The following is a 27866-nucleotide window of genomic DNA, read 5'->3' as shown; positions in this document are numbered from 1 at the left end:
TGCCCCCTGAGACTCAGGACTTTCTCCACCCGCAGCACTGAGAAGCCCATCCTGGAGCGCCAACCTCCTGCCATCCCCTCATGGGGCTGGAGCACACAAAATCTACTAGTCTGGGCCCTCCAAGGCTCTAGTATGTAAGGGGAATGTATTTCTTCTTGTCAGTTGGGGTCCGCATCAGTGAGGGTTCTCTTTGTCTTGGTTTTTGTTTTTGCTTCTCAGTTGTATGCAACCCTGGACTGTCCCCCCAACCCAGTGTTTCCCCAGTATTATTTGGCCATGGAATCCTTTTAAACTCTAAAGAATTTGGTAGAACCCCATTCCCAGGCGCTACCGTCCTTGGCCCCTAAATCTGCCACCTATCTCCAGGCTGTACCTGCATCACCCTTCAGCCCTCAAATCTGCCCCCTATCCACAAGCTTTAGCCACCATCCCTAGACTTAACCCCTTTCAGCCGCAAACCCTCTCCCCCCATCCCCAAGATTAGCCTGCCTCTGTCCCAAACTGGCCCCCAGGACTAGCCCATCTGTGGTGCTGGCTGGGGAGCCTATACTGGATAGCCACGTGTGGCCAGTGGAAGGAAGGCCGGTTTGGAGGTGTTCCACTGTTGGGGGTGAGCCTCGCTACACCTGCTGAAGGGGTGTGACTGCTTGGGTGGTGGGATGAGTGAGGGGCTCTCTGCGGCTCCCTGGCCTGCTGGCACTGAAATAATGAACCTTTATTCAGTTTAATGGTCAGATTCTTCCCACGGCCCTGCTGGCCATTAAACCAATTAAATTTAGCTTTACTGTTTCAGGAGTGGCAGGGCAGGGAGCTGCAGAGGAGTCGGCTATTGTAATGGAATTTTCTCACAGAACCCTTATTTTCACTTTGCAGAACACCATTTGGGAAACACTGCTCTAACCCAAAATAGATTTTCTACCAGTGAATTAAATATTTTCCCCCAGCTATGACACACGCAAAGCATGCTGCTGTTTTTAAATGGCATCCGATCGGGAAATGAAACAGCGGGTAAAAAAAAAATCTGAGCGAGTCACTCACCCTTCAGTGGGCTCTACCTCCACAATTTGAGCTGGGATGAAGAGGCACTGGCAGCTCCTTTGCTGCAGCAGCACTTGCCCCATATGCCTAGTGCTGCTTGGCCTGCAGCTCATGGCGAGCTCCATGCTATCAGATGGGGGCTGCATCTTGCCCAGGGCTCTCCTGCAGTCCTCTGACCACTCCTGACTCACCAATGGTGCCATTTCAGATTGTGGTGGGGGTGGGGAAGGCAATTGTAACTGTCATTCCACAGGATACTTAGGCAGCTGAAATGTCTAAGGTTTGGGGGAACTTTTTGGGGGGTGGGGTTCAAATAACCTAGAAATTAGCTGATTTCAGAGTAGACAGCAATACTGAAATATTTCAAGTAATAATTTAAATTCCCTTTAGATAGGGAAAGCAAGAAAAATGGTTTGAGAACTTAACTAGGGTTAAAATTCAGTTATATAAACTCTGAATTGAGCTTGTATCAAATGGACGAGTGATTGAATAGCTAAATCAACAAATCATGTCTGGTATTAGGATATTTATGTTCTATATCTTGACATGTGAGAGAGTGGATTTTGTATTGGTGCATGGATGAGAGCCATGAAGTGAACAAAGTAATATTTTTAATTGGGCCAAATATAGTTGGCGAGAGTGACAAACTTTGGAACTCCTCAGAGCTCTTCTCCAGGTCTACAAAGCTCAAAAGGGATAATCTCTCACCAGCCAAAGCTGTTTCAAAATAAGAGAGATATTACCTCACCCACCTTGTCTCTCTGTGTTTTAACAGCTTTAAAGGTTGAATTCTTTATATCTCAGCTTCATCTGTCATTAAAAATTATCAGACCTCCCTCATAATTTTCAACAATTTTGAAAATTATAAAAAGACAAAAAGCTTTAAACATCTTACATAAAGTTATAATAAATAAAAAGTGCATCCCACTAAACCTTTTTATAACCTATAACCTCAGGGATAAAACATTGCAGAAGGAATGGGGGGCATGGGGCAGAACCTATATTCCCACTAAATTCCTCATTGTTGTGACTTGCAGTTTCAATCACCCCTCATCCTCCCAGAGAATGAAGGTTTGCAGGTTAAGATGGGAGCAAAGAAGAATCCTCATTCCTAATGTTGGTGCAAGAATAACACTGTGCTCAAAAATTCCTCAAGTTCAGGGGACTTTAACAAGGCCCCTGACCCAAGAAGTTTCAGCATACTGATAAATACAACTTCTAATGAGAACATAAACAAAACCTGAGCGTGTGGCTAGGTCATCAAGAATTGAATGAAAGGTAAATGTTTCTGCCATCCAGCCAGACATCACCCACTGTGACTCATTTCCCTAGGGGACTCCTGGGAGAGCTGATTTCAGTAACAGTTATCTCCTCTGCACCCACCCACCTGCCTCACATTGGGGAAGCAGCAGCAGGAGCTCCCCATCCCCCCATAAAAATGAGCAAAACTTCTAAGCCAGCCAGGGAAGCAGGAAGACAGGAGGACCGATTGCTGATAGGGTGGGGCATAATTAAAAGGTTCCAACCTCAAAAATTCAAGTGTTGTACCCCACTCCCCAGTTTATAGCCCAGTCTTCCTCCTCTGTCCCCCACTGGAGCGTAGAAGGAAAAGGGAGTAGGAGTTGACCCAGACTTGCTCCACACTAACACACACCAAGATAACAGGGTTGCTCCATATCCCAGCCAGCTAGCACACAGAGGGAAGCACCTCCACCCCACAGTAATGTCCTTCTCCCTATACACACACTTCAGATCCCAGCAGTGCAGAACAGAGAATACACGCACGCACGCACACGCAGTCTTCAACCCCCCACCCCCAGCAACCTCATCTGCCCAGCCTGATCCTCTGCCAGCATAGCCTGCCCCACCCACTAGGCACCCATCTTGCTGCTTCTCCCACCACAGCAGAGGAATTACCTGGGATGGAGTAAATGCTGCTGTCTTCCCTGCTGTTGGCTGAAATACTGGATTTCTCCTCCTACCTAGTAGCCTGGCCCACAAGTAAGATCACATGAGACTCTTCATATGTGAGCACATGTGCACACACACCACTTCAGCACGTCACCTTGGACAACAGCCATGGTCATTAGGGATAGTAGATACAGTAAACCCTTAATTTTACGGACTAATGGGGGTGGGAGTTGTGCTGTGTAAACCCAGATGTCCGTTAAATTGGAAGGTTTACTGAGACCCACCACCACCAGGTTTCCGCAACCCCAGTCCCCCCGCCCCCAAGGGTCCCATGTGGCTAGAGTTGCTGGAGCCACAGTCACCACCAGAGCCACCACATGCTCGTTACACTGGGGTGGGGGCATGTGCAAGTGCCACCTACTCACGTGCGTGCCCCACTCCGGTGGGAGGAGAGTGTGGTGGCTCCAGCAGCGGCAGCTGTGGTGCCTTGGGTAAGTCACTTTTGGGGTGGGGAAGGCTTAGGACTTTATGGACCCTGGTTAAGTGGGCTTTAGGAACAATGGGGGTCTGGCAGACATCCATTGTTCCTGAAGTTTGCTAAATCAGGGTCCGTAAAATTGAGGATTTACTCTACTACATAGATACTGGTTTTGAATGAAAAGGTGTTAATGTAGCTGTTAAAAGGGTTCTTCTTTGGCACGGTCGCTTTGCTTGTTGGTTATTATGTAAATAAAAAATTGTTACTGCATGATGATTGGATAATCATAGAATCATAGGGCTGGAAGAGACCTTAAGAGGGCATCTAGTTCAGCCCCCTGCTTCACGCAGGATCAACCTCAACTAAGTCATCCCAGCGAGGACCTTGTCAAGCCAGGACATAAAAACCTCTAGGGATGGAGAATCCACCACCTCTGTAGGCAACGCATTCCAGTGCTTCACCACCCTCCTGGAGAAGTAGTATTTCCTAATATCCACTCTCTCCTCTCCTTTTGTAACTTCAGACCATTACTATTTGCTCTGCTATCTGTCACCACCTGAGGACAGTTTCTCTCCATCCTCTTTTAGAGCTCCCCTTCAGGAAATTGAAGGCTGCTATTAAATCACCCCTCAGTCTTCTCTTCTGTAAACTAAACATGCCCAAATTCCTCAGCCTCTCCTCATAGGTCATGTGCTCCAGCCCCTTAATCATTTTTGTTGCTCTCTGCTGAACCTGCTCCAACACATCCACATCCTTTTTATACTGGGGGGCCCAAAACTGGATACACTATTCCAGATGTGGCCTCACCAGTGCCGAATAGAGGGGAACAACCACTTCTCTAGATCTGCTTGAAATGCTGCTCCTAATGCACCTTAATATGCTGTTAGCCTTTTTGGCTGCAAGGGCACACTGTTTACTCATGTCCAGCCTTTTGTCCACCGTAACCCCTAGGTCCCTTTCCACTGTACTGCTGCTTAACCAGTCAGTCCTCAGCCTATAACAATGCTTGGGATTCTTCCACCCCAGGTTCAGAACTCTACACTTCTCCTTGTTGAACAGTATCAGATATCTTCAGTCCCAATCCTCCAATTTATCCAGGTCACTCTGGATGCTGTCTCTGCCCTCCATTATATTTACCTTTCCCCCCTAGTTTAGTGTCGTATGCAGCCTTGCTGAGGGTGCATTCCAGTCCCCCATCCAGGTCATTATAAAGATGTTATAAAAGGGTGTCATAAGGAGGAGGGGAAAACTTGTTCTTCATCTGCGAGTGTCCCCGTGGGTGCTCCACGTTAGGTATCGGGCTCACCCCAGTGCCGCAGGTCGGATCTTTCCAGCAGTTTCTGCCAGACCGCGCATGCACCGGCGCGCGCCACTCCCTTGCGCGCTCCAGTCCCCACCAGTTCCTCTTTAACCGCCATCGGCTGCAGACGGAATCCGCTCAGGCTACGGCCAGAGTCAGCGTATTTAACGTTCTTAAAGTGTTTTAGAGTTTCTTTTTCAGTCTTCTAGATTGTTAGCTTGTTATTGTTTTCCAAAAAAAAAAAAAGGAAGGAGTAAAGTTTCCAGTCTTAGTAACAAGCGGAGCACCGGAGGCCCGGGGACGTAGGGCCATTAGGCCTCCTGCCATGGCAGGCTGAGTCAGAGAGGGGAACAGGCACAGAGAAGGTGCTAAGTGCCCTATTAACATCTCAAAGACTCACCATAATGTCCTCTTCAGGATTCAAAAAGTGAGAGTCATGTCGTGAAGCGATGCTGGCCTCCGAGGGGAACAGTCAACGTATAAGGTGCCTTGGGGAATCTCATGTCACCCAGAAATGTTCCTTCTGCGCTAAGCTCACAGTCAGAGCAAGGAAGGACAGGGAGATGCGGCTCAAAATGCTGCTCTTCGACAAGGCCCTAGAGCCAGACGTGCTGGAGCGGCCGCAGCAGGAGGGACCTGCGGGGGCCCATAAAAGGAAAGCTGCCTCCCTCACCCCGTCAGCGCAAAAACGGAGGAAGCTCTCACCAACCCGATCCCTGCCGGCAGCCACAGCGAGCGAGACGGGTGGAGCGCATAGCCCCCAGCTGCAGTTACAGCTGAGCGGCGGCGGCGCGGAGATGCACGTGGCAGAGGCTGAGCCTCCGATAATCAAACAGCCACCCCACACCGTGGGCAGGGCGGCAGCCAGGCAAGCGCCGGAACCGGCGGCACCGCAGGCAGCGGCACCGATGCCCGGGGAACCGGCGGTGCAGAGCGCGCAGGCATGCAGCCTGCAGGCACTGGGGGAGACCGCCCGCGCGGCACCACAGCGGAGCGTGCCGAGCGTGGCGCAGACAATGGGGCCGAGATCCCTGACGCGAAAGGGGGCAGAGCCAGCCCCGCAGGGGAGGGGAAAGGCAGCACAGAAAACCCGGCACCGCAGCCCTTCTCCAGACAGGGCTGCAGGGCTGCTCGCTCTGAGCCCTCCGCTCATGCTGCGGACCCCAGCAAGAAGACGGGTCACCCCCAGCCTATCCTGAGCCCCCCTCCCCGTTCCTACAGCCAGCCGCACCATGGCTTGGACCACCTTCACCCTTTTTGGGCTTTGAACCTTTGGAGTACTACCAAAAGTCAGTCTCTCCAGTATCTCAATTATCCAGACGGTCTCGCTCTCCCAGGCGCAGGGGGTATGCACCTCGAGAGTGGTCCAGGTCCCCATCTCAGGAGCAGTGCCCATGTTGCCATGGTTGCCCCTATTGCGCGGGGCATTGACACTATAGGCATACTCCCAGGGACAGATCCCCCCCAGACAGTTCCATATCCCCGAGGGCAATTGCGAACGGGGACAGAGACACAGCCATCTCAAGGGGAGGTGATTCTGGAACCCCGAGATTTTCCCTCGCAAGCTTCCAGCGAGCAGATGTATCACTGTCAACAGGACCCAGAGGGGTCCAGAGAGGCTTACCATAGCGGTTCCTCGCTATCTTCCCCTGATGAGGCCACGGCCCCAGGTGACGTCCATCGTCCGGACGATCTCAAAACAGTTCCAAGAGCTGTTTAAAAGGGCCTTCATGCAAGGCATCCAAACAGCAGAGGTGCAGGAGAAGCACTATAAGCTCCTTAAAAACCTGAGACCTCTGGCCTCCTCCAAAATAGCTATACCGCTTGACGAAGCAATCATGGAGTCCGCCACCACGATATGGCAGATCCCTGCGTCCATTCCGCCTATAAACAAGAGAGTGGACAAGAAATACTTCGTCCCGGCGAAGGGCATGGAGTTCCTGTTCAGCCACCCGCAACCAAATTCTCTGGTGGTGGAATTGTCTCAACAGAGGTCAAAAATTTCTCAGTTCAAGACAGGGGGAATGGACAAAGACGCCAAGAAACTAGAGTTGTTCGGCAGAAAGGTCTACTCCTCCTCTACCCTACTGTTGAGAATGGCGAATTACGCAGTGCATCTAGTGAACCATAATTTTGACAACTACTCTAGGCTGACTTCCCTCATGTACTCGCTTCCAGAGGACAAGAAGCCGGTGCTCAAGGCCATCGTGCAGGAAGGCTATGCATCCTCGAGGACGGGAGTTCAGATCGCCCTAGACGTAGTGGACACAGCAGCACGCTCAACAGCTACGGCAGTGGTCATGCGCAGGGAGTCCTGGCTCCAAACATCGCGTATCCCGAGGGATTTACAGGCGAAGATAGTCGATCTCCCCTTTGACACGCAGAAGCTGTTTGCTGAATCAACCGACTTGGTCCTTCATTCCAGTAAAGATTCAAGAGCTACTCTTAGGACCTTGGGGATTTACACCCCTCCATACAGGAAGAAAAAGTATTACCCTCAGCAAAGACGGTACCAGTATCAACCACAGCATCCCCAGTACCACAGGGGTTACGAGCAAGGGCGACATCAACAGCACCAGCAATACAGCACTCCCAGGCAACGTTCCCAACAGAGGCGTGCGTCCTCAGGGCAGGGCCAAAGGCCACAAGTTTGACACACAGATCCAGGGCTGCACCATCACTACCATCGCGCAATGTCATCTGAAGCTATTATTCCACCATCGCCTCCGACCATTCTACGACCAGTGGCAAAGGATCACCACAGACAAATGGGTACTGGAGATCATAGCCAGGGGGTACGCGATCCCCTTCCAGTCGCTCCTACCGCCACGACCTCCACCCAGGCCCCATCTAAAGGATGCCTCCCACGAAGTGAGACTCAAGCAGGAGGTAGACCATCTCATACTCATAGGGGCAGTGGAAAGAGTGCCGGAGCAACTTCGAGAGAAAGGGTTCTACTCCAGATTTTTCCTCACGGAAAAAGACAGGAGGCTGGAGGCCCATCCTAGATCTTCGGGGCCTCAGCTGGTACCTGTGCAAGCAATGCTTTTGAATGATTACAGTCGCCTCTATACTTACGGCACTGGACGATGGAGATTGGTTCGCAGCCCTCGACTTACAGGACGCGTATTTCCACATAACTATCCACCCGGCTCACAGACGCTTTCTCCGGTTTATGGTAGGCAAAGAACATTTTCAATACAAGGTTCTGCCGTTCGGCCTCTCCTCAGCCCCCAGAGTCTTCACCAAGACCTTGGCAGTGGTGTCAGCCTACCTGCACGGACAGGGGGTGTTTATATTCCCATATCTGGACGACTGCTTACTGAAAGGGGCCTCAAAGGAGGAGTTACTTCGTATGATACGCGTCACAGCAGGCACGTTCTCTTCGCTGGGCCTGGTCATCAATATGGCAAAATCAAAGATAGACCCCACACAGGACATAGAGTTCATAGGGGCACGCATAAATTCTATCACAGCAAGGGTTTATCTACCAAAGACACGCTTTCGAGCCATTAGTTCCCTCGTGTAGGTAATCACCTTCAGCCCTACGGCGCCGGTTCTGACGTGCTTACAGCTGCTGGGCCACATGGCAGCAGCGATGTTTGTAGTACAAAACGCCAGGTTACACATGTGCAGCATGCAGCACTGGCTGGTGAGCATCTACAAACCGGCAGCACATACCGTTCACAGGGTGGTGTCGCCCACGACAGAGGTGCGCAGATCCCTGCAATGGTGGGTGAACCCCAAGAACATGCTAACGGGTGCCCTTTCACCAACCACAAATATCGGTTTTCCTCACTACAGACGCCTCCCACATAGGGTGGGGAGCACACATGGGCGAAGAGGCGACGCAAGGACTGTGGTCCTCCACAGAACAGTCACTGCACATAAATATACTGGAGCTCAGAGCAGTGTTCAATGCCTGCAGACACTTTCGAGACCATATACAAGGCAAAGTAGTCGGGATCAGTACAGACAATACCTCCACCATGTTTTATATAAATCGGCAAGGAGGAGCTCGGTTCCGTGCCTTATGTGCGGAAGCAGTCCGATTGTGGAACTGGTGTATCGCCAACAATATAATGTTGAAAGCCTCGTACTTACCAGGCGCTCACAACGTGAAGGCAGAGCAGCTGAGCAAGCGCTTCGCACTCACGCACGAGTGGGAGATCCATTCCGATCTGCTACGATCGATCTTTCACTCATGGGGTTTTCCCCAGATAGACCTGTTTGCCACTCAACACAACAAGAAGATCCCACGATACTGCTCCAGGGCAGGACTGGGATGGGAGTCCCTGGGGGACGCATTCGCGATCTCGTGGAGGGGGCCCCCTGCTTTACGCATTTCCTCCCACAGTGCTTATCCACAAAGTCTTGCAGAAAGCCAGGAGAGAGGGAGCCTGAATGATCCTAGTAGTCCCAACGTGGGATCGACAGCAATGGTTCCCCTTACTCCTGCGCATGTCGGACCGTCCACTGATGCCCCTCCCGGTGGCGCTGGATCTGCTCGCGCAAGCTCAGGGGTCCATAGTGCATCCACACCCCCGAGGCCTACGACTACAGGCATGGTTAATCCATGGCTCAGCTCCCTGGAGAGCACATGTACGGAGGAAGTGCAACAAGTCCTAGAAAGTAGCAGGAGGACTTCCACCAGGAAGACCTACAAGCAGAAATGGACTGGCTTCACTGCATGGTGTTCTACCAAACAGTTAGCCCCCCTTGCTGTGCCTATACCTGTAATATTAGAGTATCTACTGGACCTCAAGAGAGGAGGACTCTCCCTATCCTCGTTAAAGGTCCACCTTGCCGCTATTTCGGCTTTCAGACATGAAGAGGAAGGGCACATGGTGTTTGCCCATCCCATGGTTACCAGGTTCCTCAAAGGGCTGGTAAACCTATACCCTCCTCGGAAACCGCTTCCACCTTCGTGGAGCTTGGACCTGGTGCTTAGTGCGCTAACGGGACCACCGTTTGAACCTTTAGCCTCGGTTTCCCCCCGTCTCCTTACAATAAAGACGACCTTTCTTCTCGCAATCACGTCAGCTCGCAGGGTGAGCGAGCTTGCAGCAGTTATGGCAACGCCACCCTGCACAGTATTTTCCAAGGAGGCGGTAACCTTACGGCTGCATCCTTTGTTCCGAAAGCCTTTGTTCCGAAAGTTTCTTCAGAGTTTCATATTAACGAACCTATAGTTTTACCCTCGTTTTATCCAAAGCCTCATAACTCTAACAAAGAGGCGCGCCTACACCTCCTGGACATGAGGAGGGCGCTGGCTTCCTATACAGACAGGACTAAGCCCTTCCGGAAAACAGACTCCTAGTCTCTCTTGCTTCCAAATCAAAAGGAGAAGGGGTCTCTCCGCAGAGAATCTCGAAGCACATCGTCTCCTGCATAAAAATGTGCTACGAACTCAAAAAGACTCCTTTACTGGCCCTGCCCAGGGCTCACTCCACTAGGGTGGTGGCGGCATCAACAGCCTTTTTCAAGGGCGTTGTGCTAAAAGACATTTGCAGAGCGGCGACCTGGTCATCCTATGACACCTTCGCCAAACATTACGCCCTTCACAGGGTATTCCGAGAGGATACCCATCTCTCGACAGCGGTCCTCTTGGGGGCAAGCTGCACATAATCCGATTACCCACCTCGTATCTTGGGTTACTGCTGGGTAGTCACCTAACGTGGAGCACCCACGGGGACACTCGTAGAAGAAAGAGAAGTTACTCACCGTAGTAATGGTGGTCCTTCGAGATGTGTCCCCGTGGGTGCTCCACGACCCGCCCATCCTCCCCGCTTCGGATCTCTGTTTAGTGTTTTGCAGGAGCATCCGAGGCGGTTGATCAAGGAACTGGCGGGGACCGGATCGCACACGTGTCCGGGAACGCGCAAGGGAGCGGCGCGGGCCGGCGCGTGCGCGGGCCGGCAGAAACTGCTGGAAAGATCCAACCTGCGGCGCCGGGGTGAGCCCGACACCTAACGTGGAGCACCCACGGGGACGCATCTTGAAGAACCACCGTTACTACGGTGAGTAACTTCTCTTTTTTGACCTCTGAGGATAAAAGAAGAGGCAATGGACTTAAACTGCAGCAAGGGAGGTTTAGGTTGGACATTAGGAAAAAGTTCCTAACTGTCAGGATGGTCAAACAGTGGAATAAATTGCTAAGGGAGGTTGTGGAATCTCCATCGCTGGAGATATTTAAGAACGGTTTAGACAGTACTTCATCCTGCCATTGGGGTAGGGGGCTGGACCCGATGGGTTCTTGGGGTCCCTTCCAGTCCTAGTATTCTATGATTCTGTGTTAAACAGCACCGACCCCAGACCTGAGCCTTGCGGCACTCTTTTTGAAACCAACCGCCATCCAGATATTGAGCCATTGACCGCTACCTGTTGGGCCCAAATATCAAGCCAGCTTTCTGTCCGTCTTGTAGTCCGTGGTTCCAATCCATACTTCAACGTATGGGCAAGAATGTTGTGGAAGACTGTATGAAAAGCTTTGCCAATGGCAAGGTATATGAATCCACTGATTTCCCCATGTCCACAGAGCCAGTTACTTCATCATAGAAGTTAGTCAGATTGTTCAGGCGGGACTTGGCCTTGGTGAATCCATGTTGGCTACTTTTGATCACTTCCCCTCTTCCAAGTGCTCCAGAATGGATTCCTTGAGGATCCCCTCCAGTCCTTTCCCAGGGATTGAGGTAAGGCTGACTGGTCTATAGTTCCCTGGATTGTCCTCCTTTCCTTTTCAAAGATGGGCACTACATTTGCCTTTTTCCAGTCATGCAGGATCTCTCCTGATCGCCAAGAGTCTTCAAAGATAATGGCCAAAGGCTCAGTTATGACATCTGCCAATTTCTTCAGTACCCTTGGGTGCATTAAATCCAGACCTATGGATTTGGGTACATTTCGTTTTTCTAGATGGGAGCTCAGAACTTGTTCCTTCCCCACAGATGGCTGTCCTCCACCTTCCCATACTGCATTGTCTAGTCTTGTCCGTGAAGACTGAAGCCAAAAGAAAAAAAATGGAGTACTTCAGCTTTTCTCACATCATCTGTCACTAGGCTACCTGTCTCATCCAGTAACGGCCCCACACCTTCTTTGATAACCTGTTTTTTGTTAACCTGCTTGTAGAAACCCTTCTTGTTGTTCTTCACATCCCTTGCCAGCTTCAATTCCAGTTGTGCTTTTGCTTTCCTGATTACTGCCCAGCATTCTCCAGCCATATGTTTATACTCCTCCTTAGTCAACTGTCCACGTTTCCATTTCTTGTATGCATCCTTTTTGAGTTTAAGCTGGCTAAGGATTTCCCTATTAAGCCAAGCTGGTTGCCTATCATGTTTGCATTTCTTACTATGCAGTAGAATGGTTTGTTCCAGTGCCTTCAGTAAGACTTCTTTTCAGTATGGCCAGTTCTCTTGAACTCTTTTTTTCCCTTTATCTTTCTTTCCCAAGGGATCTTGCCCATCTGTTTGCTGAGGGGTCAGAGTCTGCTCTTTTGAAATCAAGGGTCTGTATATTACTGCTCGCCTTTCTTCCATTTGTCAGGATCCTGAAATCTTCCATCTCATGGTTGCAGCAGCCTAGGTTTCCACCCACTCCTATTTCTCCTACTGTTTCTTCCCTGTTTGGGAGCAGCTGGTCAAGTTGTGCACGGCCCGTGGTAAGTTCCTTCAGCACTTGTACCAGGATGTTATCCCCAACATTCTCCAGAAACTTTGTGGATTGTCTGTGTGCTGGTGTATTGGTCTGAAAACAAATGTCCAGATGATTAGTCTCCCATGAGAACCAGGCCTGTGATTTGGGAGCTTCTCTTACTTATCTGAAGAAGTCGTCTTCCACCTCATCTCTCTGATCTGGAGGTCTATAGCAGACACCAACTACAACATCACCTCAGTTGTTCCTGCCTCTAAACTTAACCCAGAGTCAGTCAGCTGGTTTTTCTCCCTTCTTATAGTGATCTTTGATCTATCATACTGCTCTCTCACGTAGAGTGCAGCTCCTCCTCCTCTTCTCCCCTTTCTGTCCTCCCTAAGGAGTTTATACCCTTCCACAACTGTGCTCCAGTTACACGAATCATGCCACCAATTCTGCGTTATTTGATCCACCTCCTACTTCTTTGCCTGTGCCAGGGACTCTAACTCTTCCTGTTTGTTCTCCAGGCTTCTTGCATTTGTGCACAAGCACCTTAGAGAAGTGACTGACTGGCCTGCTTTCTCCTCTTCACAAAGGAAATCTACTTTATTGTTGCCTGTTCCTTCCCCCCTTACCTCAGGGCTTGTGGCATGTAGTTTAACGCCCTCCTCACTAGGTTTGCAAGCCTGCTCGCGAAGATGCTCTTTCCTCTCTTTGTTAGGTAGATCCCATCTTTTCTCAGCAATCCTTGTTCACGAAAGAGAATCCCAGAGTCAAAGAAACCAAATCCTTCTCTGTGACACCACGTACACAACTATGCATTTATCTCTGTGATTCAGTGATCCCTACGCGGACCCATTCCTTCCACGGGGAGTATGGACAAGAGCACCACTCATGCTCCATATTCCTTGATCTTTCTTCCTAGGGTTACGCACTCTGCTGTGATCTGGTCAAGATTGCTTTTGACTGTATCATTAGTTCCTACATGGAGAAGTAGAAGACATGTGCAGCTCTTCTTTAGCAAATTGGTATAGTGACTTGCACAACTGCTAGTGTGGTGATAAAAGTAGTGAGTAACTAAATACTTGTGGAAATGGTATGTGAGTAAAAGTACAGTGTTTTCTTTAAAGTTACTTAAGTGAAAGTAGAAGTTTCATTAAAATAAATTACTTGAATAAAGTACAAATCCTGAAAAATGTACTTGGGTAGCGTAATGAAGTATTTCTACTTACTTTCCATCTCTCCAGGTAAGGCTGCGATTATACTGTGAGCAATGACGACACTATTGTCTCCTCCACCAGAGCCAGAAGGCACTTTATTAATGGCTCTGAACTGCTCTAATCCCCTATGGCTGTGGTAAACACTCTACTGTGTCTTCCTCTCTACCATCCGGACTTGAGGGTTGTGGCATGTTTTTGTGGGGGCAAAGAGACCAAATATGCAGTAATGTTATCTCATGTAAAGTCAGAAGGTTGTTCGAGAAGTTGAACTCTCATGGCTCTGAGGTTGGGGAGGAATGTCTAACTAGCAAATCACCCTGAAAGAGGACCAGAGAGCATGCAGATCTCCCTGGGATAGACATGAAGTTGCTAATGTGATACTCCTCCCTGTAGGTGGAGACAGTAGTGCAACGGAGAGCTGGGATGAGGAACTCTCTCCCTCCACAGTGCTGTACACAGCTACACAGCACACACCCACAAGCATCACTCTCACTGTTAATCGGGTCCGCAGAAACAAACCTAAGAAGAGGAAGAGGAGTATGGAGAAAGCTCGGACTGCACCGAAGGCCAAGAAGGTCAAGGTATGAGACCATACCAAAAACAGCCAGACAAGATTCTGGACGCTATTGGTAAAGGCAGGACAAGCCCTTATTGTGGTCAGTATGCCTAAAAGTGGGCCATCCTTTGGTTACTGTGAGTAAGCAATGCCTGTATGGGCAGGAAGTTCTCATGGCCCACCACTGCTATGGAGTGCTTGGCCGTCCCAGCCTTGAGCTTTACAGATTAATCGGTCTTCCCCTTTGTTTCTGTACACTGTCAGTTGGCCTTTGAAGGCTTTAGGGAGGGTGTGGGCAGGATTGCTCTTCATGGGTTGAGCTGATTCTTGGGAGGGGGGATCTCCAAGGGTGTTTCTTATTGCCCTTCCATCCCCCTTCTGGAGTTCTCACAGCTTTTGGCTCTTGCGGGTAGTGGGCTTTCTTTGACATTGTGGTATAAGGTATGAAGGGAGGGTTCTGGGAATTGGAATCACTTTGGATTGTTCTTCAGCATGCCTGTGTGCACTGTAAAGTATACAATATAAATGATTTGTGTCTTCACCAGCAGTGTAATTCGTAATTAGTGTAATTTGCCTCTTGGGCTTCCATTGAAATTGATGTGTAGTCATAGCGGTAGCAGAGGGTTGTTGCTACCAACTCCTTAACCCTCATGAATAATCTGTATTCTGCTATCTGCTATGGTTGCTGATAAACCAACTGGTTCAGTTCTTAGCATTACCAAATAATAAAGCTCAGTGAGAGTTGGTCCCTGGACATGTTTCTTACCAAGGCAGCTGAGACTGGTCAGCTCAGTCTTTCTCATCTTGGTCCCAGGGTTTTGCCTTAGGTCAGGGAATGTACTTTCACACTTAAGAAATGCTGTCTGTGAAACTCTGTCTCTGAGAATGTCTGCTGGTGTCCTTCTGTGAAGCTTTTCTATTAAGGTTTAGTACCGTCTGTTCAAGTCTTTCTGGGGCTTCTGCCATCTTTTGTGAAATGCCGTGATCTCTAGCCCAGTGAGCAGGGAGTAATTTACATGTCTAATATCTAATTTAAAAGTGCTCTGGGACTCCAAGTGTATGAGGAGGAAGTGCTTTTTAGAAACATAAAGAAAGGGCCATAAATATTGATGACCATCATTCTTGTTTTGGGCACAGGCCTTTCGAGAAGGTTCACGGAAATCTCTGCGGATGAAGGTGAGTGGAACTAAGTTGCCTGCATGAGTCTAACTTTTCTCAGCAGTTTTTCCTCTAATTTGTCTGCCTGGGGCTCTCTGATTCTAGCACTGATTCTGATTTTTATGGGTAAACCATGACCTTTCCCGCACCACAATAAACCTTTTCTGAATGGGTGTTAAATTTCAGTGGCTGGTGAATGCTGTTTTCATCTGAGAGGGCTCATCGATTTCTGTCTTCTGGATAAACCCCATCCTGACAACTAGGATGAGGTTGATCAGTGACAGCTGAGAGGAGAGATTGTGTGTGTGAGGGTGCAGAACTGAGTCATGCTTTGATATGTAGTCATGGTAATGTGTCAGCTGAGTAGTCTAATGTACTAGTGTGTTACTTTGGTACACAAGATCCTGGAAATTTAAATACTATTGGGGTCCAGAATAGAAATGATGGTGTTCCTCTCCATGCCCTGGGAACTGGGAAGGATGAACGAATAAAAGTATTTAGGCTTTCTGGGTTGGTAATGGTTGTTGCGCAGATACTCTTTCTTTGGAAATGGTTACATTTGGACAAAGCGCTGTCACAGAAATGTAATGTGTGCTTTCCAGGAGGTTTTCTCCTAGCAGTACTTGTTGAGCTGGCTGTAGTGCCCCTGGAGTTGTGCCTTCGTGGTGATGTGTATATAGGACTCTGCTGACCTGCAGCCCATCCAGTTCCTTCTTACCACCAGTAATGGTTATTACAATGCTTAATCTTTTGCTTCACAAGCTGTCCCGAGCTGCTGCTGTATATTGTTACAGCTTGGTAGTAATTCCAGTATAATAGTAAGCACTCTTAGGAGTTGATAGTAAGTTTTTCTTTTGGGAGTTCCTTGTGGGTACAGCTGTCGAGTCTGCTCTTTGTAGATTCTCTGGTATGTGAGGCTCTGGAAGAGGACTTGGACCCTTGCAGTTGATGCAGTCACCCATGAGGGAAGTCAGGAACGGCTGGGGCCAGCAGAAAGCCAGGTAAAAAAGCTGGATCTCTCTGGTTGAAAGATTTATTCAGTCAGAGGGCTCCAGCCCCAAATAGCCGACCAGCAGGTGATGCAGAGTCACTAGATGTATAATTTGTGGAACATGCTTTCTGAGTTCCAAGAATTCCTCCTTTCTGAGTCCTGACAGGAGTTGGCCATCATCCTGAAAGATGTCAGAGCCATGGCGTGGACTTCTGTCCAGGTAGCCCTAGATTTGGCCATTGAAATGTGGTGCAGCTCATGGCTGCAGGCATCTGGGCTCCCTGCAGAGGTCCAGAATACAATTGCAGGACATTGCATTGAACTGTGCGGGACTATTTGCTGAAAAAAGTTATTCCACGCTTCCCAGTCTAAAGACTCTCAGGCTACCTTTACATCGGTGGGTATTAATATGCCAGTGTCCTAGAGGAAGCCTTTTAATTCCCTGCCTCATTCACATTTTTATCTTGGTCCCTCTAGGCAGGATTATAATTACAGATGGGGCAGAAATAACTATAGAAGGCATGACCAATCTGATTTGCTTCTGTGACGAGGTAACAGGCTCTGTGGACATGGGGAAGTCAGTGGATGTGAAATACCTTGACTTCAGCAAAGCTTTTGATAGTCTCCCACAACATTCTTGCCCGTAAGTTAAGGAAATATGGATTGGATCCATGGACTATAAGATGGATAGAAAGCTGGCTTGACAGTTGGGCCCAATGGGTAGTGGTCAGTGGTTCGATATCTGGATGGCAGTCAGTTTGAAGCGGGGTGACACAAGGCTCGGTTCTGGGGCCAGTGATGTTCAACATCTTTATTAATGACCTGGATGAGGGACTGGATTGCATCTTCAGCAAGTCTGCAGATGACACAAAGCTAGGGGGAGAGGTAGAGATAGGATCCATAGTGACCTGGTTAAATTGGAGGATTGGGATTAAAGATATCTGATGTTGTTCAACAAGGAGAAGTATAGAGTCCTGCACATGGGGTGGAAGAATCCCAAGTATTGTTATAGGCTGGGGACCGACTGGCTGAGCAACAGTACAGCAGAAAGGGACCTAGGGGTTATGGTGGATGAAGGGCTGGATATGAGTAAACAGCATGCCCTTGTAGCCAAGGCAGCTAACCTCATATTAGGGTGCATTAGGAGGATCATTTCAAGCAGATCTAGAGGTGGTTGTTCCCCTCTATTCGGCACTGGTGAGGCCACATCTGGAATAGAGTGTCCAGTTTTGGGTCTCCCAGTATAAAAGGGATGTTGATGTACTGGAGCATAAGACCTGTGAGGATAGGCTGAGAGATTTGGGCTTATTTAGTTTACAGAAGAGAAGACTGAGGGGTGATTTAATAGCAGCCTTCAACTTCCTGAAGGGGAGCTCTAAAGAGGAAGGTGAGAAACTGTTCTCAATTGCGTCAGATGGCAGAACAAGGAGTAAAGGTCTGAATTTGAAGAGGGGGAGGTGTAGGTTAGCTATTAGGAAAAAACTGCTTCACCAGGAGGGTGGTGAAGGATTGGGATGAGTTGCCTAGAGAGGTGGTGAATTCTGCATCCCTCGAGATTTTTAAGTCCTGGCTTGACAAGGTCCTGGCTGGGATGACTTAGTGGAGGTTGATCCTGCTTGAAGCAGAGGGCTGAATTAGATGACCTCCTGAGGTCCCTTCCAGCCTTATGGTTCTATGTATCAGTCATTCTGGTGCATAGGAGATTCGTGAGATTTGTAGTCATCAAAGGCCTGCATTATGAATTCACTGTTTTTCCATTCAATATCTTCACAGCCCCACACATCTTCTCAAATGTTTGGTGGTGATGACAGCCTTTCTGTGCAAACATTTATACACGTCTTCCCATACCTGGATCTCCTTGTCTTGTACTTCTACTTGTTCTAAACCAATTTCCCAGCTCTCTCCATGTTCTCACCACTGCCTCTGCATTGTCGTTGATATCCTTCAACAACCGTGTCAGTCCGTTATCCAGTGTGTACGACTCCAACACGGCACAAGTCAGTTTCTGACCTATACTGTCAAATACCTTCTGAAAGTCAAAGAAGCCATTTTAGATAGTTTTTGTTCTTTTGTCACGCTTTCTTGGCTATCAATCTCAGTGCCAGTATCTGTTGCGTGGTACTTCTCTCTTTCCTGAATCCCATTTGTTCATCTGTAGATATTCTTTTATCTGCAATCTCAGTCTCACTGTCGGCATCATCATCAGCACCTTGCCTAGATGACTTGTTAGAGCAATCATTCTGTAGCTCTTTCACTCCAATATACTTCCTTTCTTGTGTATTGTCACTAGCATGGATCTTGTCCATTTGTTAGGAGCCTTCCCTTCTTTCCATGCTATGTTACATAGTCAGTGTATTTCCTGAATCATACTTTCTCTGCCATATTTGATCATCTCTCCTATGATCTTATTTCCAGGGCTTCTGTTGTTCTTTAGTCATTTCACTGCTCTTTTTGCTTCCTCCTTTGAAATATCAGTCTCGCTCTTGATGATATCTCTTTCAGTTCTTCGATCAGTCTCTGAGACACTCGGGTCCACCTGTGCTTTGTACAGATCGGTGCAATATCTCATCCATCACTGCATATATGTGCAGTGCATTGTGGGATATGATACTGTATCTGTGTTTTCATCATATTGCTAATAAAGTCTTTGAGTTTGAAAAGGAAAAGAAAACTTGCAGCATTTCTGGTGTGAAGGGCAGCATACATTCTAAGAAAGAACAATTAAATGCAAAGTAAAATTGGCATAGTTAAAGTGGGGTTGGAATTCCGTCAAAAAGAGAAAAATTGAATGTGAAAACAGATGATTTCAAATTAAATTGATCCAATCCTTTGCATTTATATCAAATTCAACTGAGCTCCTGCTATATCTCATTGGCAATGAGAAATTTGCCAGCAACAAAAAATGCAACCTGGAGGCATTTTCTCAAAGAACAACACTGTTTTTGCTGACCACTATCAAGCTGGACATGCCAGGAAAAAAGACTGAAGGAGCTGTTATGCAAAGCAGACCAAAGTAAGAACATGTTCACTAAATGGGTAAAATTGTCAAATAGCATAATTGTGGCTAGTTTTGTGGCAACAAGAGATTGTGAAATGAGGAGTATATAAGAGTGCTCTATCAAAGTATCAGAGCAGCTGTACAGTAATTTCAAAAACAAAATTATTCAGAATCTAGTGCTCTCCAGACAGACAGATGGGGAGTAGAAGTCAGGAAGGTAGTGGTACAAACACGTATATGTAAAGTGTGAGGAAATAGAATATGTAAAAAGTCTGTGAACATCCTGCATTAAACATATATCACATAAATCATTGTGTGTGTGGTGTTATTAAAAATAGAGGTTACAAAAAGTACAGTTTAATGTTATTTATTAAGGACCCTCTCATCTTCACATGCATTGCTGCCCCAGAATTATTGAATTTTTTTTACTGAATTTTAAGAAAAGCGCTGTTGCTATTTTGGTTGCCAACCTCTGGTCTAGATCAGACATCCCATTCTGCAGTGAGACCTTTAAACTGGCCCTCTCCAGACTCATGGGTTTGCTCCGCAAGCACCTAGCCACCTGCCCCTTTTATCTCACTTGGAAGATGGCCTTCCTAATGGCTCCAGCCACTGCCAGATGGATGTTAGACCTCCAAGCCTTTACCTCAATGTTTCCATAGCCAGTTTTTTATAAAGCCTAAGTGCAACTCTGCCCACACCTGGTGTTCTTATTGAAGGTGGTCTCTCACTTCTTGTAAACCAGGACATTTTCCTACTAGTTTCCTTCCCAAAACCCAGTGTCAACAATAAGAAGCAGGCTCTCCACACCTTGGATGTCCGGCATGCTCTCGCCTTGTACGTTGAATGCACAAAGCTGTTTTGTAAATCGCCACAGCTCTGAGAGAATGAAGAGGTTCTCCATCAATGTTCTTTTTAAGCTTTTCCATCCATATGTGGAATAATAATTTTTTTACTGTGCACCGAGGCATCAGTTTGAAAAAAAGCTGTGGGTGCTCTGCTAATCAGCTGGCCAACATTGGAAAGTTACAGTGGATCACACCCTGCATCAGGACCTGCTATGACTTAGCCAAAGTTCCAGTTCCAGGATTAACAGCTCACACCACCAGAGCACAGGCATCCTCAGCAGCATTCCTCACACAGATCTTCATTCATGATATCTCTAGGGGGCAATGTGGTTGTCCATGCATAACTTATGTTCCACCATTACTCAGGAGAGAGAGGATGACACAGTGTTTGGTAGAGCATTTCTCAGGTAGCACTTCTTTAGTTTCGAACCCTCCTTCCCAGGAACTGCTTGGAAGTCAGCTATTGGAATAGACATGATCAAGTAGTTGGAGGAAAAATGGTTACCTATTCCTTTTAACTGTTAGTCTTTGAGATGTGCTGCTCGTATCCATTCCAAATCCCATCCTCCCCTCCTCTGTTGGAATACATTGGCAAGAGGGACCTGGATGGGTGGCAAGTTGACAGGGACCCCATGTATGTTGCCATGAAGGTGCATCTCCAAGGGGGTTTTACAGTCAGCCCCATAGGTGATCATGCATGCACACACCTTTTGTAATGCATACGAACAACACATCTTGAAGAACAGTGACAAAATGTAGGTACCAGTTTTTTTTCCCCCAAGCCTAAGCCCTCTGTAATTATGTTGCCCTTTCCCAGGATCCTGACTGGCAAATAAAGCAGGTAGGTATAGCTACCAGTGTGAATGTGACATCTTTTCTTCTCTTCCCCTCTGAAGTACATGGTCTATCACATGTCCAGTGAAGCATCATCATTAATAAACATGGGCTCCTCTCCTGTTGGTGTCTATTGCCTCCCTCACTGTTTCCTTCCATCTTTCCCTGTCCATTGCGGAGTGGCTTAGTTTCTGTAGACTAGCTCCACACCAGTCTGCTATATCATCTACCCATTCTCTGTGGGTTCTGCCTCTCCTATTCAAATCGTCCATTATGCTGAATAGAAGGGTCTTCATTTTTCATTCATCATTCATTCTGCAAATATGCCCAAATAGTTGTAGCTTCTGTTTTATAACCTTCTGCAGCAGGTTCTCTTTCGGCTGTGTCTTTCTATACAGTTCCTCATTGGTGACCTTCTGCATCCATCCTATTCACAGGATCTTTCTATAACGACTCGTTTCGAATGCCAATATTTTCGAATCTTCCATTATCACCCATGTCTCACATCCGCACAACATGCTGCTGAATACACACGTTTTCAAGACAACAGAGAATAAGCCGTGCTAGTCTATACACTATCAAAACAAAAAGCAGTCAAGTAGCACTTTAAAGACTAGCAAAATAGTTTATTAGGTGAGCTTTCGTGAAACAGACCCACTTCTTCAGACCATAGCCAGACCAGAACAGACTCAATATTTAAGACACAGAGTACCAAAAACAGCAAGCAAGGAGGACAAATCAGAAAAAGACAATCAAGGTGAGCAAATCAGAGAGTGGAGGGGTGGGGCGGAAGGTCAAGAATTAGATTGAGCCAAGTATGCAGATGAGCCCCTATAGCGACTCAGAAAGTTCCCATCACGATTTAAACCATGTGTTAATGTGCCGAATTTGAATATAAAAGTCAGCTTATCCACTTCTCTTTCCAAAACGGTGCGATAATGTCTCTTCAGTAGCACACACACCTTGAGGTCATTGACAGAATGCCCCATTCCATTAAAATGTTGACTAACTGGTTTGTGGATCTGGAGTGTTTTGATGTCTGTTTTGTGCCCGTTGACCCTTTGTCTAAGGGAGTTAGAAGTCTGTCCAATATACAAAGCATCTGGGCATTGTTGGCACATGATGGCATATATGATGTTAGTAGAGGAGCATGAGAAAGTGCCCGTGATTCTGTGAGTAACCTGGTTAGGTCCGGTGATGGTATTTCCAGAGAAAATGTGTGGACAAAGCTGGCAGCGGGCTTTGTTGCAGGGAAAGGTTCCAGGACTGGTGTTCCTGGGGTATAGACTGTGGCTGTTAGTGAGGATCCTCATGAGGTTGGGAGGTTGTCTGTATGAGAGAACAGGCATGAGAGAGAAGGCCAGGGCCTTCTGGAGTGTAGCATCCTGATTAAGAATAGGTTGTAGGTCTTTAATAATTCGTTGCAGTGGTCTGAGTTGGGGGCTGTAGGTGATGACCAGTGGTGTTCTGTTCTTGGCTTTTTGGGCCAATCTTGGAGTATTTTCAAGACACTCAGCTTTGTTCCTAAGCTAATTGCTTTGCTTTTCCAGATCTTATCCATCACCTTCAAACTCGCTCTTGCTTTTGCTATTCTAGTCGCTGTGTCCTTCTTACAGTCTAGATCATACGTTTGTGGTTCCCCAGATATGTGAACTTCTCTGCGTTCTCTAGTTTTAATACCGTCGACACTGATCTTCCTTCCTAGTTCATTATCTCCAAATACCATTGCTTTTGTTTTATCGATGTTCATAATCAGTCTGTACTGATTCCCTTCTTCGTTTTACACCTGCACCGTTTTTGCTAGCTTCTCCTCGTCTTCCTTAATAACTATATCATCTGCAAACTTCAAGTTGTTAATTCTTTTCACGTGCACAGATATCCCTTCTACCTCTTCCTTGATGTTGTCCATTGCTCTCTCCAGATGTGCAATGAAGATACTTGGCGATATATTGGATCTCCTTGTCTCGTACCTCTACTTGTTTTAAACCAACTTCCCAACTCCCCGCATGTCCAGTGAAGCATGGTTGTGGTTATACCCGGGTCCTCTAACTGCATTAGACATTTTCAGATGTTAATTGAGGAGCTAAATAGTTTACTCTGATTAGCACTTATACCTCTTGTTCTCAAAGGAGTTACGTTGCAGAAGCATGCCCTGTGGGTATTCCATTACTGCTTTTTTTTTTTTTTTTTTCAACTTAATATTTTAGGAGGGTGCTGCAAAACAGATCAAAGATCAGCTCATGTTTACCCTCTCATCAGTCATTCACTTAAGTTGTTAATGCGGTGCCATCCTAAGGGGCTGTTTTGTCCCAGCTTTTGCATTTTCTTTACATGATGAGCTGGCTACTATCTGATATGATCAGAGTTCCAAGTTAAAACACACACAGTCTCAATTAACCTTGTAAGTGAAATTTCAGCAAATTTCCATTTCAACTTCTTGAAGAGAATCCTGCTGCTGGAAGCCTCTAGTCAATTCAGATGTACCAAGCCATACCAAACTCATGTTCACCACGTTCATTTGCATCAGTCGAAACAGTTCACAGTAATATGGCACCATCCCAAAACCTGGGGGTATTTATCCTTCTGCTTGATAGTTTCAGTCCCTCTCCTGAAAAAACCTCTGCAGCTGACTATTAAGAGCAAAAAGTTATTGGAGAAGGATGCATTAAACCTAAGTGGTAACACTGTGAACTCAGAATTCTTTATCAATGGTGAAGGTAGAGGTTTTTTTCCTGTGTGTTCTTAGTGAAAGGAATCTGCTAATAAACTTTCATTACTCCTAGGTCCAACATGCTTTGATAGTTGATATGCCAGTGCTTAAAGTGTAAACCTCATTTAAAATAACAGGCTATGTATAACCTCTGCTTGCTGTGCCACTTCGAAATACCAGTGTAGAGTCCAGGTTCGAGGCTGCAGCAACAAAGATTGTAAAGGGCACCCCATGTTACAGGGCAGGGGCAACACAGCTGCTTATTAATCTGGGGTGTAGTCTGGTCTGTTTCAACATCCCAGTTCAGTATTTTGGCTCCAATAGTGGCCAGTAGTAGAAGCTTCAGAAGTTGCACAAAACCTTGTACAGATTGCACCTCCCAAAACCAAGATTCTCTTGTCTGGCAGCATCTGTGATCCACCAGGACGTTACTGGATGAGAGAGCCTCTGGCTAGGAGGGTATTAGGAGCAGGGCCAGTGGCTTGGAGCCCAGGGTGTGGAGGGGAGCTCCAGGGAAGTCCAGTGGAGCTTGTGTGGCCAGAGCTGCATCTGGGAGCTGGTCCGGGGCCAGCGTCAACCTAGCAGGGGCTGGGGTGGAGGCAGGGGGCTGCTGGGGATGGAGTAGGATGCAAGGGTGGTGGCAGGGAAGGTAGCAAGGCACAGAGTCAGAGACAAGGAGGGGACCTCCTTTCGTCCGGCAAATACTCTGGTGCGAGACCAGTCAGATCCGGGGTTGCTGGATGAGGGAGGTTCAACCTGTAGTGTACAGTTATTCATGTAACTCATGCTTATGAATAGAACCATAAAACAGTAGAACTGGAAGGCACCTCACGTCCTGTCTCCTGCCCTTGCTGCAGGAAAAAGTACCATCTACATCATCCCTGTTAGATATTTGTCCAACCTGTTCTTAAATACCTCTAATGACAGATTCCACACCTACTCTAGGCAATTTATTCTAGTAATTAACCACCATGACAGTTAGGAACTTTTTCCTAATGTCCAATCTAAACATCTCTTGCTGCAATTAAAACCATTGCTTCTTGTGCTGGTTTCAGAGGCTAAGGAGAATAATATTTGTCCCTCTTCCTTGTAATGCCCTTTTAGGTACCTGAAACTTCTATCATATCCCCTCTCAGCCTTCTCTTTTCCAAACTAAACAAACCTGGTTCTTTCAATCATCTCTCATAGGTCATATTTTCTTGACTTCTAATCGTTTTAGTTGCTCTTCTCTGGATGCTTCCCAGTTTCTCCAGCTTTCCAAAAATGAGAGGTCCAGAACTGGGCACAGTACTCCAGCTGAGGCCTAATTAGTGCAGGGCAGAACAGAAGAATGACTTCTCATGCCTTGCTTGCAGCACTCCTGTTAATGCATCCCATAATCATGTTCGCTTGTTTTCAACAGCATCACACTGGCTATGTCTACACTAGCAAAAACTTCGAAATGGCGATTTCGAAGTTTACTAATGAAGCGCTGAAATACATATTCAGCGCCTCATTAGCATGCGGATGGCCACGGCACTTCGAAATTGACGCGGCTCGTCCAGACGGGGCTCCTTTTTGAAAGGACCCTGCCTACTTCAAAGTCCCCTTATTTCTATGAGCAGATGGGAATAAGGGGACTTCAAAGCAGGTGGGGTCCTTTCGAAAAGGAGCCCCGTCTGGATGAGCCTCAAGACGGCGAGCTGCGTCAATTTCGAAGTGCCGCGGCCGCCCACATGCTAATGAGGTGCTGAATATGTATTTCAGCGCTTCATTAGTAAACTTTGAAATGGCCATTTCAAAGTTTTTGGCTAGTGTAGACACGGCCACTGATTCATACTCAGCTTGTGATCCACTATGACCCCTACATATTGTTGTCCTTTATTTTTTTGTCTTAACTAACATAATTGTGAATGTTGTGCTCTGAGAATATTTTGTGGCATGTACAACTGAAGTATGTCACAAATACCTTAGTCTTTTGTGCATCTTTCTAAGTTCCTGGCCTTGCTAGCTTGTCAGAGAGCTCCATGGGTTCATTCTGTCACACGAAAAGAATTTTCCTTTTAAATTTGTTGCTTTCCAATTTTGTTTAGATTCCCTTGATAAAGCTTTATAAGAGAAGGTAAACAGGAGCACCTACTGATAGTCTTTCTCCTTCACTTTTAATAATGTCTTTAGCATGGCCTCATTCATTTCTTGTCAAAACTGCATTCTCATTCTTCTCGGTATTGTCTAATGCAGTGCCGCTGTTCGTTGCCCACTTCTGTACCCACTATATTTGTGCTAAGGTTTAGGGACTCCAGCTGTGTTGTGTAAACTTGGAAAATGCAATCTAGTTTGAGAGAATGCAGCAGAAAATGGTGCAAGGGAAGGTAGGGTAAAATAACATTAATATTGTATAGTTACATATTTTACATTCCATGGTTCACAGTCACTGCCCCAAGAGTTTACAGTCTAAATGTGAAATAAGCAACATGGGTACAGACATGGGAGTAGGAGTAAGCAGTGATCTTGGCATACCAGCTGTCTGACTTGTAAATAGTCTCAGAGGGGTATTCATGTTAATCTGTAGAGTCACAGATAACAAGCAGTCCTGTGACACCTTAAAGACTAAAGCATGTATTAAGTTACGAACTTTTTTACCTACAAAAGTGCAAGACCTAATAAATTTTATTCTCCAAAGCATGGCTACTTGTTCTTTGTGACTGTTGTAAAGTTCTCTGTAGGCATCCCAGCAAAGAACCAGTTGAAAGAAGAAAATGAGAGAGCTTTACAGATGTTTATGGTGTCTCTCTAATGCAGGGTGTGGCCTAAGAGCATGCAGCTGCTTGTTTATAAAAACTTTACAACTAAGTTATGGTGGCTGGAATCATGGGCCAGTTGGAGGCATGAGCTAACAGCAAATGAGGAGTTACTGATCCTGAGAAGCCTTGAAAGTAAATCCAAGCAACCTACTATATTTGACTCAGTAGAGAACAGGGAGCTGGTGGAGTGATACAGAGAGACATGACTGAAGGGACAAGCTAGGAAAATGATTTTAGCAGCAGCATTCTTAGTGGATATGAGTGGAGCAGGATTGCATTTGTGAGGGTTGGAGAGCAGGATTTTCAGTAATCGACACAGGGTGATGAACACTTGGACAATGGGCAAAACTGTATTATTCCAAACCAGAGTGGAGTGTTGGTTTATATTTTAGTTTTAACTATTTTATTGTCTGTTTCTATTACTTAATCCTCTACTTGTTCAAAAGTCCTTTTTATACCTCTAGCTATTTCTAAGGTAACCCTTTTTGCAAGCTCTCTACAAGTGTGCATTTTTACTTGCTTATTTGTACTTAAACATTTACCTTTTTGTTTTTTGTCCTTTGTTTTTGGGGTTGGGAACTGTAGAATAAATGCTGGGATGATAGCCAAATCAGGAGAGGCTTGAAAAGGGATGAGCCAAAGAGTGGCAAGAGGAGCAGTGAAAAGGAGGAGTTCAGGAGGCAAGCAAGAAAATCAGGTTTTGTTCCTCATGCTTCTGAGTGCCTTCTCTCCATATAGGGTAACTCAAGCAGTATATCCCTTCCGGGTTTCACCTTATGCAGAATTTTCCATGGTTCACTAGTAAGCAGCAGCTTTTTTTTTTCTGTGCTACAGAGTAGAAAATGTAACCGCGCTACCTCTTGGACATGACCATGTGAGCATATGAGTGGGACCCAAGGCCTTCTGAGAGATTCGCTTTTCTAGGTCTGGCAATCGAGGAGAAGTCTGATGGCCTCCAGCACTTCCACCGCTGCTGCTTGGACTGTTTTTTTCCCCTGAATGTGCTATTCATTAACCCTGTATTCTTTGGTGCAGAATTCTCCTTCTGAAGCACATGCCCTGGATGAGAACACAGCTGAGGGGTGGGAGAATCGAATACGTCTCTGGACAGATCAGTATGAAGAAGCCTTTACTAACCAATACAGTGCTGATGTACAGAACCTCCTGGAACAGCATTTAAGTGCCAGTAAAGAATTTGTGGGCAAAATTGCTATGTTGGACACAATCAACAAGACAGAGTTGGCCTGCAATAATACTGTTGTTGGGTCCCAGATGCAGGTAAGAACTAATGTGAATACAGGAGTGGATGGAGGACAAGCCTTTTGTTCTTAAGTATGAGGTCTGGGTTGGGTGAGCAAGAAGACCATTTCTGATCCCAGATGCACATAAAGGTGTATTTGTGTGTAATTATTTTC

At 46.8% G+C, this 27866-nt stretch overlaps 1 protein-coding gene across 8 annotated transcripts in view; it reads left to right on the top strand.

Moving 5' to 3' along the window:
* Window positions 1-27866, top strand: part of SETD5 (SET domain containing 5) — a 193227-nt gene that overhangs the window by 96423 nt on the left and 68938 nt on the right. For 7 of the 8 annotated variants that reach the window (XR_012647042.1, XR_012647041.1, XM_075006096.1 and 4 more), the window contains 3 exons: window positions 13967-14154; window positions 15267-15305; window positions 27487-27729. Coding sequence is in view for 6 of the 8 variants with exons in the window: in XM_075006096.1 (XP_074862197.1) it covers window positions 13967-14154; window positions 15267-15305; window positions 27487-27729 (470 nt within the window). In the remaining 2 variants the exon portion in view is untranslated. The remainder of the gene's footprint in view (window positions 1-13966; window positions 14155-15266; window positions 15306-27486; window positions 27730-27866) is intronic. The other variant, XM_075006095.1, reaches the window with a different exon arrangement.

The sequence above is a fragment of the Carettochelys insculpta genome, chromosome 11 (assembly GCF_033958435.1).
Source record: "Carettochelys insculpta isolate YL-2023 chromosome 11, ASM3395843v1, whole genome shotgun sequence".
Classification (NCBI taxonomy): domain Eukaryota; kingdom Metazoa; phylum Chordata; order Testudines; family Carettochelyidae; genus Carettochelys; species Carettochelys insculpta.
Note: the sequence above shows the minus strand (reverse complement) of the source record. Positions and strands in the feature narration are given on the sequence as shown.